The 13,725-nt window shown below is 35.7% G+C and overlaps 1 protein-coding gene across 1 annotated transcript in view; it reads right to left on the reverse strand.

The window, feature by feature from the left end:
• Positions 1-13,725, reverse strand: part of Fbxl17 (F-box and leucine rich repeat protein 17) — a 461,687-nt gene that overhangs the window by 20,785 nt on the left and 427,177 nt on the right. The window contains exon 8 of the mRNA XM_070036015.1: positions 309-451. Coding sequence (XP_069892116.1) covers positions 309-451 — 143 coding nt within the window. The remainder of the gene's footprint in view (positions 1-308; positions 452-13,725) is intronic.

Consider the following 13,725-nt stretch of genomic DNA (forward strand, 5'->3'; position numbering starts at 1 on the left):
GAATAGAAGTTTACTGTTAGTTTCTCCAAATTGAAGTTTGCCATAAATTTTAGTCCATAGACTTATGACTAGGAGGCTAAAATCTAGGATGACTGTATATGATTACTTTTTCATTCTTCTTAAGCATGAAATTTATTATTAATCGGAAAAATGCAAAAACAATTTTAGACTAGTTTAGAAAATCATGCCAACAATGAATAGCTATAGTAATGTGTGTGTGTGTATACATAGGGACAAGGAAGAAAAGGCAGTATTCAAGCTATGCCTTCTACTGACAGGTAGAAAACAACTTGATAGACAACTCTTACTTTGTCACATCTCATCAGTCCCAAATATCTCAGAGATTTGCTGCTCTGTGCAATCAGGGTGGCTCCTTGATCTGTAATTTCTTTACACCATCCAACATCCACAGTCTCTATTGTCATGCTGTATCGCCCAATGGCTATCAGTGCTGTAGAGGGCAGAGAAAGAGCGAGAAGGAGAGAGAGAAATTAATGTCAGTGGTGTAAGGGATCTCTATCTTATTATGAAGATTGCTCCCATTTCCTCACTAAATTTGTTCCTGAAATGTGTCCAAGTGAATGTTTTATAAATTAGATTTGAAATGCTTTAAGAAAGCTTGCCCTATGACAAACCCTTTTGTGAAGTGAATAATCATTCCATAATTTCTCTTTCATTGGACACAACCTTTTATCAGTTTTGCTCATTGCAAGGTTACCTATATACTTCCAAACATTCATATTTGCATAGGTAATAAATTAAAATGAATTACAGATACAGCATTACAAAAATTCCAGCTAATAAGTTTTGCCTTAGGAAACATTAAGATTTTAAACAAGAAAAAAATCCATGGACAATACTATTATGAGTTGTATTATAGTGTGCATTAATTTCTTTATGAATCAGCATAATTTTTTCCATCTGTTCATGACCTGCAAAATGTAGGACAATATAATATTTTTCACATTTATCCTTTTTGAGACTGTTGGGAATTAAGAAAACATTATACATAGAGTTGAGTTTAATTGGTGCCATGCTAGAAGTGCAGCAAAGGGAATGCATTTGTCATGGCAAATTTCCTCATCGTTTCAGAAATCTCCCTTCTATTAACATATAAAAACTGTGACAGTATCTCCAGCGCTCTTGACTGTTCAGCATTGTACCACTACTAAAATGTAGATGGTTATCTCATCACCTCCAATAATCACAACTTATCCCTGCAAGGCTCTCTAACCCATTACCCTGTCAGAGCAACCAATCAGTGAATACAACTCTTTTTTAAGGATTTCTGAAATGACAAGTGTGTATATATCTACATTTATGAAACATACAACAAATTTCCATACCTCCAGACACGATAAATTTATTGTGCATTTAGTTGTGAACAAAACCCCTGAAAAAATGCCATGAATATTCAAAAGAAAAGAGACATTGTTTGCTAATTATTTCCTTATTTGAGATAGCATATTTTGTTTTCTATAACATTGAGAGCAGGTGATACTTTCTAAAATGTCTTGGCTAGATTGATAAGAACTTGTGTTAATAAATATAACTCATGGAAAAAATCATTTGGAAAAATATCTAAGATAATTGTCCTGGTACATTTTTTCCTTAATAGAATTCATGCATCAAAACACTTCCAAGTAACCATATACTTAGTGTTTATTAAAAAAAAAACTATCAGTATTGCTTATTAAACTTTAGTTAGGTTCAATATATATGTGTATACATCCATATGTAGACACAGATTTGTGTATTGTCTTGTGACATTTTATTTGAATAAATCTTCCTGTAGCTAATGGAAAAATAAATAAATAAAAAAACTATCGGGATTCCAATGTCTTCCAATAAAAATATCAAAGAGAAAGAATTGTTAAATGCCTTAGGCATTATTATGCAAGTCTGTTAATGTTTTCATCTTTGTCTATGCTGTTTTGGTATGTAAGGTTTTCCAGCAGTGAGGAGGGTGGTAGAATTTGCTAACTATTAAAGGTTTGCTGAAATGGTCTTAGCAGTAATTTTGTGTAGTAAAAGTAATATCACAGGCTAATCACACTGGTGCCTTTGACCTAGGAAAATTGTTATCTGGTGTTGTCATACCTTGTATGACTTTCTGAAGACCTCCTATGGTACATGAAGTAGAGGATGCATGAAATAAGTCCCTTTCAGTACAAAGTACTCAAACTGGTATTTTAAAGATGACAAAGTACAGAGTGCAGGAGACCCACAAGGTTGGTGACTTGTGTGTGTTTTTTCATTGAAGCTTACGGCAAGAACATGAAAGCCTTGAACTATTCAGAAAAAAAATAAATCAAACGATATGAGATGCTTTCACAGACTCTTTGTAATCAAATGAAGTCAATAGTTATAGACTGGGTGCTAAAATCACTGGTTTTGGATTTTTTCTTTCCTTTTTCTTTCTTGTTAAAACTAAAATACACAATAAAGAAGATAGCTGAATATGAATGAGTATTCAGTTTTTGTTTAGACCTTGTTTTGCTTACTAAAGTTAGAATTAAACTTCATTATTCCCTAATTCATTCATTTATTCAATAAACACCACATGAGTACCAAAGCATTCCTGCCAACACTTTATTGACTACTTTCCACGTGCCAGGTTCTGGGCTAACAATTTCTAGAGCATTTTCTGATTTAGTACTCACAGTAATTCTATGAAGTCTTATTGTTATTTTTCACTTTAAAGATCAGGAAATTGAGTCACAGAGAAACTGAATAACCTTTCTAATATTACAAGGTAATAACTGTGAGAGTGAATTTTAAGTTGGGAGCCTGCTCTCTGCACTGTCTGTACTTCAGCTATATGACATTAGAATCGTGGGCTAGGAACCTGGCAATTCTGGTAAGTTTTATTTCCATGATGAACCTGTGTTGTGACATTCTGAGCTTGTGTCAGGTACTGGGGATACAGATATGGTTAGAGTAAATTAGACTCAACCAGAAAACCATGTGGACAATCCAGGAACAAAGAACAAAGGAAAGGTTTATTGCCAGTAAAGAGACCAGCAAAACCCCTTTTCACCAGGTGAGAGGAAGTGACAAGTGCCTGCTATTGACTAGGTGACCTTTTATAACCTCTGGGATCTGGGGAATCTTGCTGCCTAATATGATCATAGCTATCCCAAAGATGTGACCTCTCAGGGAAAGAGAGTAGGGGCTTTACTACATGGGCCTAGTGTTGTCTAGGGAAAGAGCATGTTCAGCTATGAGGGAGGAGGCTTCTGGGCTAAGACACTCATGGAGTTCAGAGGCTGGTCTAGTGGAAGTCAGGGTGGGTGAGGTGGAGTAGAGAAAAAGGGATGGCTCAAGTAAGTGGTCACAGTAGGGTGCAAATCCTCTATTGCACCCACTTCCTAATTCCTTCCTACCTTTCAGATCTCAATTCAAAAGCCAGCTTCTCAAAAGAGATCATCTTATCATTTCCTATAATTGGGAATGCAATTATTTATTTGCTTAGTTTTTTTTTTTTTTTTTTTGGGTCTGGTCGTGGCGCCTGAACTCTGGGCCTGGGCGCTGTCCCTCAGCTAAGGCTAGCGCTCTACCACTTGAGCCACAGCGCCACTTCCGGCTTTTTTCTTTTTGCTTAATGTGGTGCTGAGGAATCGAACCCAGGGCCTCAGGCATGCAAGGCAAGCACTCTACCACTGAGCCACCTTCCCACCCCCTATTTGCTTAGTTTTTATGGTCCACATCTCACATTAAGAGCTAGAGCTCCTATTCACTGTTATTTTCCCAGCACATGCTTTGCACACAGTAGATTCCTAAAAAAATTAGTTGAATATACCAATGATTCTTCCTCTTCTTTCTCCAAGGGAAGACGGTAAAGAATCCCTTACAGGAAAGTAAGCTAGGGCTCAAAAGATGAGCAAGAATTCTCTGGATTGGGCAAAGGAAATAACATGTGTAAAGATGAGAAATGAGCGATGAGAAAGATGTGGAAAGATGAGAGATGAGAAAACACAGAGGAGCTGTAGGTCACTCTATGTGGCTAAAGTAAAAATAAGTTCAAGGAAGAGTCAAGATTCATTCCAGAAATATTTAATCAGTGATTAATGATACTGGTGTAGGGACTAGAGACACAAAAGCAACACAAGCATGCTGAGCCTACCTAGCATCATGACACATATCCCAGGAGAAGAGACAGCTTGAAAAAAATACATATAAAAGTAAATAGAATTCTAAATTGTGACAAGTGCTCTGAAGGAAATGGATTGCCCACTAGAGGAGAGAAAAATACATTTATCTTCGGGACAGGGATTGTGGGAGGCTATCACAGATGAAATGATTCTTAATCCTTTCAATATCTCTTCAATAACCATTTAGAGATAAAAAAAAAAAACCTATGGTTAAATAATTTACAAAGGTCCAGCTCTTACAAAGTAGAAAATCCAGAATGTAAACTGAGGTTGGCTTCAAAACCAGTGCTCATTCTGTCATGTCTTTGCCTGGAGTGGCAATGGAACCTACACATATTCAGAATGTGTTTCTCTTTACTACTATTCAGCACTTAAATAGTATAGTTTATAGACAGTCAGATATTTACGCTGTGATTCTAACATTGGCCCCAATGGAATCTGTGTGTGTGTGTGTGTGTGTGTGTGTGTGTGTGTGTGTGTGTGTGTGTGTGTGCGCGTGCGCGCGCGCTCGTGTGTTTGTGTGTGTGCTGGTACTGAACTCACGGCCTCAGTGTTCTTTAGCTTTTTCACTCAAGACCTGGAATTCTACTACTTGAACCATAGCCCCACTTTCAGTTTTTTTGGTAGTTAATTGGAGATGAGTCTCACAAACTTTTCTGGTTGGGTTGGCTTTGAACCATGATTCTCAGATCTCAGCCTCCTGAGTAACTAGGATTTCAGGTGTGAATCCAGTCCAATGAAATCTTTTGATTTCAAAATATAAACCAAGTAATTTATCTCTCTTGGTTCATGATTTAATTGTGAAATCTATAGAGTACTAGAGTCTCAAGGCCACACTACTTTGTAGATGTCTGACCTCAGGATAGCATTTAACTTTTCTTAGTGTCAATGGATATATATATATATATATATATATATATATATACATATCTATGTATATATATATATATATCCTGCTTGTTTGACAAGGCTAGTCTGAGATTCAAATGAGCTAACACAGTTAAAGGACTTTTTAACTACACAAATGTTATAATTTATTTGATATTTGGTCACACTATCCTAGTGGAGCAGTTGATACAAAGATGAAAATACTTGAAAGACTTCTGAAAAATAAAAAGCCCTGGGTAAATGAGAATATTACATAAGTACTTATTATGTCACTGCTAGAGTTCTTGAATTTCCTGCTCTCTACTGGTGATCATGAACTCACTGGTACAGTGCACCTGAGCTAATAGGCCTGCAAATGTAACATATGATTACTACTTTCACTAGGGGCTGTTGACACATTATAATAGCATTTATTGAGCCTTGAAAAGGAATAAATTATGCAAGATTAGTTCCTAATTTCAATGTACTTTCTATGTGCTAAGAAAGATACATTTTTTGAAAATTATACAAATTTAGAGTTGTAGTTTAGTCAGTTGTATAGCGATCAAGGACTTGTATTAACTATCAGGTAGTCCTATAGGCATATGGATGACAGAGTGACTGAAAGATTGAAGAATATATGCCCTTAATTTTGACTAAGAAGTTCTGCTTCTAGGAATCTACTTTGAAAAAATATAGATCTAATCATACCAAATTGTATTAATATGAGCTTATTTATTCGAGGATTGATTTTAATTTCAAAATAATAGGTAAGTGGGGTTGGGAGGGACAGGGAAGTGGCTGAATAAATGATATGACAACCATACAGTTTAACACTGTAAAATAGTAAAAAATGAATAAGGAAGAATGTATGTGGAGAGATTTCTAAATAAACAAATAAGAGTACAAAAGAGCATATATGGTGTCCCAACACTTTTCATATAAGACATTGTTCATTTACACAAAAATAGCATGGAAAGGATAAACAGAAACTAAAGAAATTGAACTACTGATACAAAAAGCAAGAAAGTAAGGAGGTCCAGGATGCTGTGGTGGGGACTTGAAGAGGTAAAGACACTTCTTACAATCCTCTTTTTATATAGCTTTGATTCTCAGATTCGCAGTAATGTGTCACATACTTCCCCCAATACAAAATGTGAAGGAAACTCCAAAGGCATACCAACATAAATGAATCCAATTGTATTGGAATAAACAGCACAACAAAGATGAGTACTATCATTACAATGAAGGGGATGGGGATTAAGAATTAATTTGAATTGCATTGGACACATAGGATTTTGTAAGATGAAAACAAAAAGTACAGCAAACAAATACTGCACTTGAGTTAGTAAATCTGTTTCTCCCAGAGGTATGAGTTAGCAATCTAACTCTTCATATAATTTAAGATTACAAATGAAAGTGAGCTTTTTCACTGCTAGAAAAAAGAAATTACAGGGGCTGGGAAGGTGGCTCAGTGGTAGAGCGCTTGCCTTGCATGCCTGAGGCCCTGAGTTCGATTCCTCAGCACCACATAAGCAAAAAGAAAAAAGCCGGAAGTGGCACTGTGGCTCAAGCGGTAGAGCGCTAGCCTTGAGCTGAAGAGCTGAGGGACAGCACCCAGGCCCAGAGTTCAGGCCCCATGACATAAAAAAAAATAAAAAGAAATTACAAAAAGCAAAGAGATAAGACTTATAACAACTTGTGTGTATTGAAGTGGAATTAGACTGGACTCACATTTTTTTTTTTAATCAGTCATGGAGTCTGAACTCTGGGCCTGGGTGCAGTCCCTCAGCTCTTCAGCTCAAGGTGAGTGCTCTACCACTTAAGCCATAGAGCCATTTCTGAATTTTTTTTTTTTTTTCTGCTTATGTGGTGCTGAGGAATCAAACCCAGGGCCTCATGCATACAAAGTAAGCGCTCTACCACTAAGCAACTTCCCAGACCCTGGACTCACAGCTTTTAGTATACATTTGAAACGTACAAACACAGATATAGAAATAAACAAATATGGTGGGATGGTAGGTGCATATGCCACATTTAATACACATACATATAAATACACGTACACGTATGGATATATGTGTATACATCCATATATGTATATGTGTATACACATAGAATCTTAGCTCTCTAGTTCTTTCTGAGAGTACTGGAAGCAATCTCTCATAGCATCTCAGATCTTTAATCTCAAAATACTATTTACAATAGAAGTAATCAGTTTTCTTTAAAAAGGGGATATTCAAGAATTAAATCAGGGAAAACACAAGACAAGTCTGGAAAATCTAATGGTGTCACAAAAAGATGCATCTTAAAAAGAATGAAGGAATATCAAAATGATATAGGATCTAATTAGAAGGAGCTGCCCATGGTTAAAGCTGGAACAATTTATGCATCAAAATAATGAGAATACTGAATTACCATTGAAAAATTATATTAATAGCAATAAGTCCATACTGATGTAAATTAATTAACAGAAATAAATAGGTGAGGGTGAATAGCCCTTTCTTACTGATGAATTTTAGTTACTAAAGATGGAATGAGATGAGAAATAAAAGTATTATTAAACAAAGAGTACAATAATTGTTGTAGCAAGATCTACCAATGAATACCAAGAAGATCTGGTGATAGAGGGAAAAACAGAATACTGGAACAATGTTAAAAGTTCTATCAATTACAGAGGGGAAAACAGTTTACAGTGGATAGGTCTAGCAGACACAACCTTAACCAAATGATGAAGGTTAACATCTTTGGTAAGTGATGCTTAAAGTATCCTGTGTCTCCTGATCGTTTCTTTGGTATTTTGCCAAAATGAATAACCTCAATCTACTCATAAGAAAAGATTGCGAACTCAAAATGGATAACATTTTAGAAAGTTATCCACCAGTACTAATCAGGCTGTGGAATTAGAAACACAAAAAAAATCATAAACGAAAGCTCAATGAACAACTACTCACAAATTGGAAGAGACTGAGTCAATATAAGTGAATACAATGTGGGATTTTGGGATGAACAATGAAACAGATAAAGCAAATGGGAAACTTAGTGAAATTTAGATAAAGTCTGTGGCTTAATCTTAATGTTTCATGCTAATTACTTGCTTTTATTGACTTTAGTATAGCTATATAAGTTGTTAATATAAGGAGTACCTCAGTAAAAGTATACATGGAACTCTACTATTTTTGCAGTTTTTGTAATTCTAAAATTAGTCGAAATCAATAACTAAAGAAAGCAAAATAATAACAGATAAATGAATAAGTAGAGAACTAAAATTTTCCAAATTAAATGGGTAATTTTTACAATGAAAGATCTGATATATAAATGATGGAGCTAAAAATATATTTTTTCCCTCAAAGGAGGAAGATTAGTCATACAAATGAATTAACAAGTGACCTGCATGTGCTGTTTTGTCCTTTCTAGTTCTCTCTTCTGTTATGTACCTAGGTACCTGTAATAAAATCAGAAGAAATACCCTAGTGCTTAAAAGAATTAGGGTTAAAATCTAACAGTACGATTAACATCTTTCATGTAATACTTGGATAAAAGCCATTTGCAAAGACATTTCTTGGCACAGTTACAAAGAAATAAATATGAAAAATGTTCTTGATGTAGATAGAAGTCATAAAAGCTACAAAAACAAAGAAATGACACTTTCAGAGACATTTGTTGTTGTGTTGCTGGTCCCCAAAAAGGTACCCTCTATACCATAGGGATAACTTCACCCTGGCTGTTCAGGAGAATCACAAGCTCCCAGTCAAGATGCAGATGCCCAAACCCACTCCCTGGAGCTTTGCTTCAGAAGAAGCTATAAAAGCTTTGGGGATCCTGATGTGCAGCTGAGGGCTGAGAACCACTGGAACAGAATAACCTACAACTCAGGCAAAGTCAGTCAGCTAAAAACAAGAGAGCTAACTTTTAAGGCTATAAAGAGCTTATATGATCTGAAGCTTTAAAATAAATTGGCTTCTTAAATAGTAGTTGCTTATGTATAATCCAATACATTTAAATCCAATACTCTTCACTTTCAATCCTCCTTATTGCATACAGTAAACCAGAAAGTGACCATATTTGAAAATACTTTTTTGGATTGTTTTGTGTTATAAACATTTATTTCATTGCATTTATTTTTGAAAGCAACACCTATCAGGGTTTATTTCATCATAGAATTGTTTATCACTATATCTGTCTTCTTTACTACATTGTGAAGTCTTTAGAGCAGCAAATGTGGACTATGCTTTATCTAATTTCCGAGTCCCTGAAAAATCAAATGTCACCTGCTTTTAGCTTTAATTAATTTTAGAAGTATGATATAAATGTATGAAGTTGCCAATGTCCTAAGAGCACAAACTTGCTCAACTGAATGAAGTTAACACAGCTATATCACTGTCCAGACTGAGGACCAGAGCATACCAGCATCCACCAAGTACGCAATTCAACCACTCCTGTTCCCACAACAGAGCCCAACTTCTAAACAAACAGATTAGCATTCCTGCGTTTTAGAATTTGTAAACATAGAGTCAAACACCAAACAACTTTCTGAGTTTTTCTCTGCTGCTTATGTTTATCAGATCCACTGTGGCATTGTGTTTAGTACTGTTCAAATGGACATTTGGGTACTCTTCACTTTGGATCTACTAAGAATAAAGCTGCTGTGAACATTAACATACATGGATCTTGGTTTTCATTTCACCTTGGTAAATACATAGGCATGAGATCTTTACGCTTACCTGATAAGTTTAACTGCTATTATATAGCTGCCATTATTTTGTATTTTTATAATACATTTTACATTCCCACTAATATGTATGAAGGTAATAGATTCTCTACATTGGTGGCAATACTTCTAATATGTTTGTTTGGCTACATTCTAGTGGGTGTGTAGTGGGTTTTCATTTTCATTTTTCCTAGGGATTCCGAGAAACAAATGGGACTAATGTGTTTCTTTTCATGATACCTTATTTTTTAAAAAATCGTAACATCAGCCTCTATTCCTCTATTCTTTCAAGTACATAGTAGATGTCAGTTAAGTTAAATTAATGCAGAAAGAAAAGCACAAAGATAATTTTTTAAAGTTATGAACCTGTAAGAAAGAATAGCTTTTTAAATAAAAGATAAATTTTCATGCAGTTTTGAAGGAAAACACTAGTAAAAAAACTTAGTCTATCTTCAGAAACATAAACCTTAGGAAAATAAACATGGGAAAAACAATGGTATGGAAAACTTTTTAAGTGTGTAGTTATTTTTTGCTAATCTCAAAGACAGAAGAGTATGCTTTATTTAGGATCTCTGAATCTCTAAAAATCATGTGGAAAGTATATATAATAAAAATAATTGGGACTGTATTGTAGCCTAATGGTAGAGTGCTTGTTTAGCATGCATGAGGCCCTGGGTTCAGTTCCTTGGCACCACATAAAAGCAACAACAACAAAAGTCATTAAATCAAAAAATAAAATAGAATATTAGAAAAGAATTCAATGCTGGGCTAGTGTTTCTCATACAAAAAACGTTAAAAAATGATTGCTCAACAATAGATAGTGGACAATAGAATATAAAAACTTCCAATTGTGCTAGGATTTTTATGATGAGGCATATTGACCATTCGTCTTACTTATGTACCTCTGCCTACTGAATTTAGAATGGCAACCCATGTATATCTTTTCTGAATCAAAAGCGGGCAAGCTGGTTGTGACCTTTGACCTTTCTGGGAAGAGTTTTTCAAATGCCTGTACACATTAAAGAGAAAATACAGCATTATTTATAGGATGAATCTGCTTTCCTTACAGGTTTGTGAGAAAAAGAAGAAAGTTGAGTGAAGTGACTTTTAAAAAATTCCTTTAATGCATCATAGCAAGGACAAATATTTTTCTTTTTATCCTTTCCTATTTATTATTTTATTTTACAAAAAGATGCAAAACATATTGGAAATGCAGAAATTATATACATATATGAAACTTCCAAAAAGGTAATAAAGAAAGTGTGTAGTTAGAACTAACCTACTTTAATAGGAATCTGATCCACTGCTCTGGTTTTCATTGGTGCTGTTAGGTGGTACCCAATCTTTAGAGTGGAATGCTGGATTCCCCTGACAATTCTCTTATTAAATTTTAGAATTCAAGACAAGAAGAGAAAAAAATAAAGTTTACCACTCAAACAGCCCCAGAGAACCCGAAGTCCCTGGTTCAATGATTCTTTTTTCATTCTAGCCTGCCTAAATACATACATTACTTCTCAAAGAATTACATATCCTTTTCAAAATTCTGACACTATATTAGAGTCTGACACTTTATGAGAAGTATGTTAAAGTATGTTAGTTCCTAGATATGAATAAGTACATTAGTGTCTCTGCCGTATACCTATCTTGTCTACTTTTCTGGATTGAATTATCCAGGGTACCTTAAAGATAAAGCATCATTCTCAGGAAGGTGTTAGATATAAACATTTGTCTGACCCCACTTGAAACAGAGTAGGATGGGACTCTTGTGGCCACCATTAAGAACATAGAAATGCTGGTATAAATATTCATGTTGTCAGGCTGATTAGTAAGGATGTAAAAGGTTCTGGGGATTAAAATATAGGTAACCAGAAGACTAGAGAAGAACATGTTGGAGATGACAGCACAATACATTATGTCAACTTTCATCGAACAAATACTGAAAACTAACTATGTGCCAAGTAATGCTTTAGGAGCTGAGGATAAAGAGGTAAAATCCCTGCCTTCATAGACCTATGTTCTAGGTACAAATAAATGAGTAGGATATTTAATTTAACATAAGATGATAATGCTTTGAAGAAAAGTAAAGCAGAGATCAACAGAGAGTGTTGCAATTTTACTTAAGGTGAGCTCACAAAGAAGGTGATATTAGCCCAAAAACTTGAAGGTAAACAAGCCATATAAAAAGCTACAGAAAAAAATAATCCACACAGACACAATCTAAAACCACATCCACAAGTGGAGAAGATTACTCATTTGTTCTAGAATGATGGAGAGTTAGTTGTGATGAGATCATGAAGTGAATGAAATAAAGGGAGGAAAAATTTATCTTGAATGCCTAATCTTAACAATGTTGGCTTTGGCTCTAAAAGAATGGGAATCCATTGGAAAATTGGGGTAGAGGAGTGATATGGTTAATTTTCAAAGGAATGCTCTGGGTTTTGGGCTGAGAATACACTGTCAGGCAAGAACAGAAGCAGAGAGATCAATTAGGAGGTCACTGCCATTATTCAAGTGACAAATAATAGGGGATTGGCTCAGGACTTCATGATTGAGATGGGGGAAGGATTAAATTTTGAACAGAGTTTAAAGGTAAGACAAAAAGCATTTGCTGATGGAGTGCATGCAGAGTGAGTAAAAGAGGAAACAATAGAAAGGAGGTGGGGCCTAGATGGAGGAAGTGGGTCATTGGTGGGAGGTCATGTCTTTGAGGGCTGTATCTTGTCCTGGGGCCTTCTCTTTCTGTTTCCCAGCAACCACCAGGTGGGCAACTTTACCACATGTTCCCCATCATAGTGCTCTGCCTTACCGCAGGAAGACAATGCAGCCAAGTGATTATGGACTGAGACCTCTAAGGTCATGAACCAGAACACATTTTTCCTTCTTTTAAGTTGTACATTTCAGGCATTTTCTCAGCAATTCAATTTGACTAATTCAGAAAGAAAAAACAAACTGAGATGCACAGAATAAGCAGTACAAATACATAAGGGAACAATGGAGTTCTGGATGTGTGCACTGGGACCTTAAAACATTCATACGAGTCAGGCGCTGGTGGCTCACGCCTGTAATCCTAACTACTCAGAAGACTGAGATCTGAGGATCACAGTTCAAAGCCAGCCTGGGCAGGAAAGTTCGTGAGACTCTTATCTCCAATAAACCACTAGAAAACCGGAAGTGGCGCTGTGGCTCAAGCAGTAGAGTGCTAGCCTTGAACTAGAGAGCGCAGGGACAGCGCCCAAACCCAGATTTCAAGCCCCACGACCGACAAAAAACAAACAAACAAATACATCCATACAGAATACACGTTCATGAGTATACTCACACACTGACAGATACACAGACACTTTCAACACGGATTTGCCTCACAAGTCAAAGTGTATTGAGCTTCGATGCTAAAATGAACATGGACCTTCAGATTATAAAGATTATAAGGTCCTGGAAATGGGTTCATCTTGTAAATTCTGTGAGAACAAGGCACTTCCTTTTCTAAGACAGATTCCAATTCATATACCTCAGGCTTTGTAAACTACTGAATCAGTCCTGGCTCAATCCAGAATATTCTGATTTAGTAGTTTGGGAACCGATGCTGGTTTTAACTTTATTTTTAACGTCATTAAGTGATTTTGATACACAGCCAGGTTTGGAAATTACTGATGAAGAACTACAGACTGATAGGTTTAATGAGTCCCTGACATCTAAGTAATATTTTCTTCCTGGAACTTTGCCACCATTGATTGGAACATAAACCATATAACACTATGTAGTTTGGAAAAAGCTGACAATTGGCAACATTCACTTCCACACTGCAGTGATGAATCACACAGCCCTCTGTGCAGAGTAATTAACTATCCATTTGTATGTACTAGCTGTAGCGATATACTTCTTTTCAATGGGGAAGGAAGGGAATTTGGACATAACATTAACAGTTGTTAATACCTAGCAAATAGAGTAAATTGGATTTATTAAAAAGAGTATGTGTGTGGATTTTTTCTCTAG

The sequence above is a fragment of the Dipodomys merriami genome, unplaced genomic scaffold (genome assembly GCF_024711535.1).
Source record: "Dipodomys merriami isolate MVZ:Mamm:240054 unplaced genomic scaffold, mDipMer1.0.p SCAF_27, whole genome shotgun sequence".
Classification (NCBI taxonomy): domain Eukaryota; kingdom Metazoa; phylum Chordata; class Mammalia; order Rodentia; family Heteromyidae; genus Dipodomys; species Dipodomys merriami.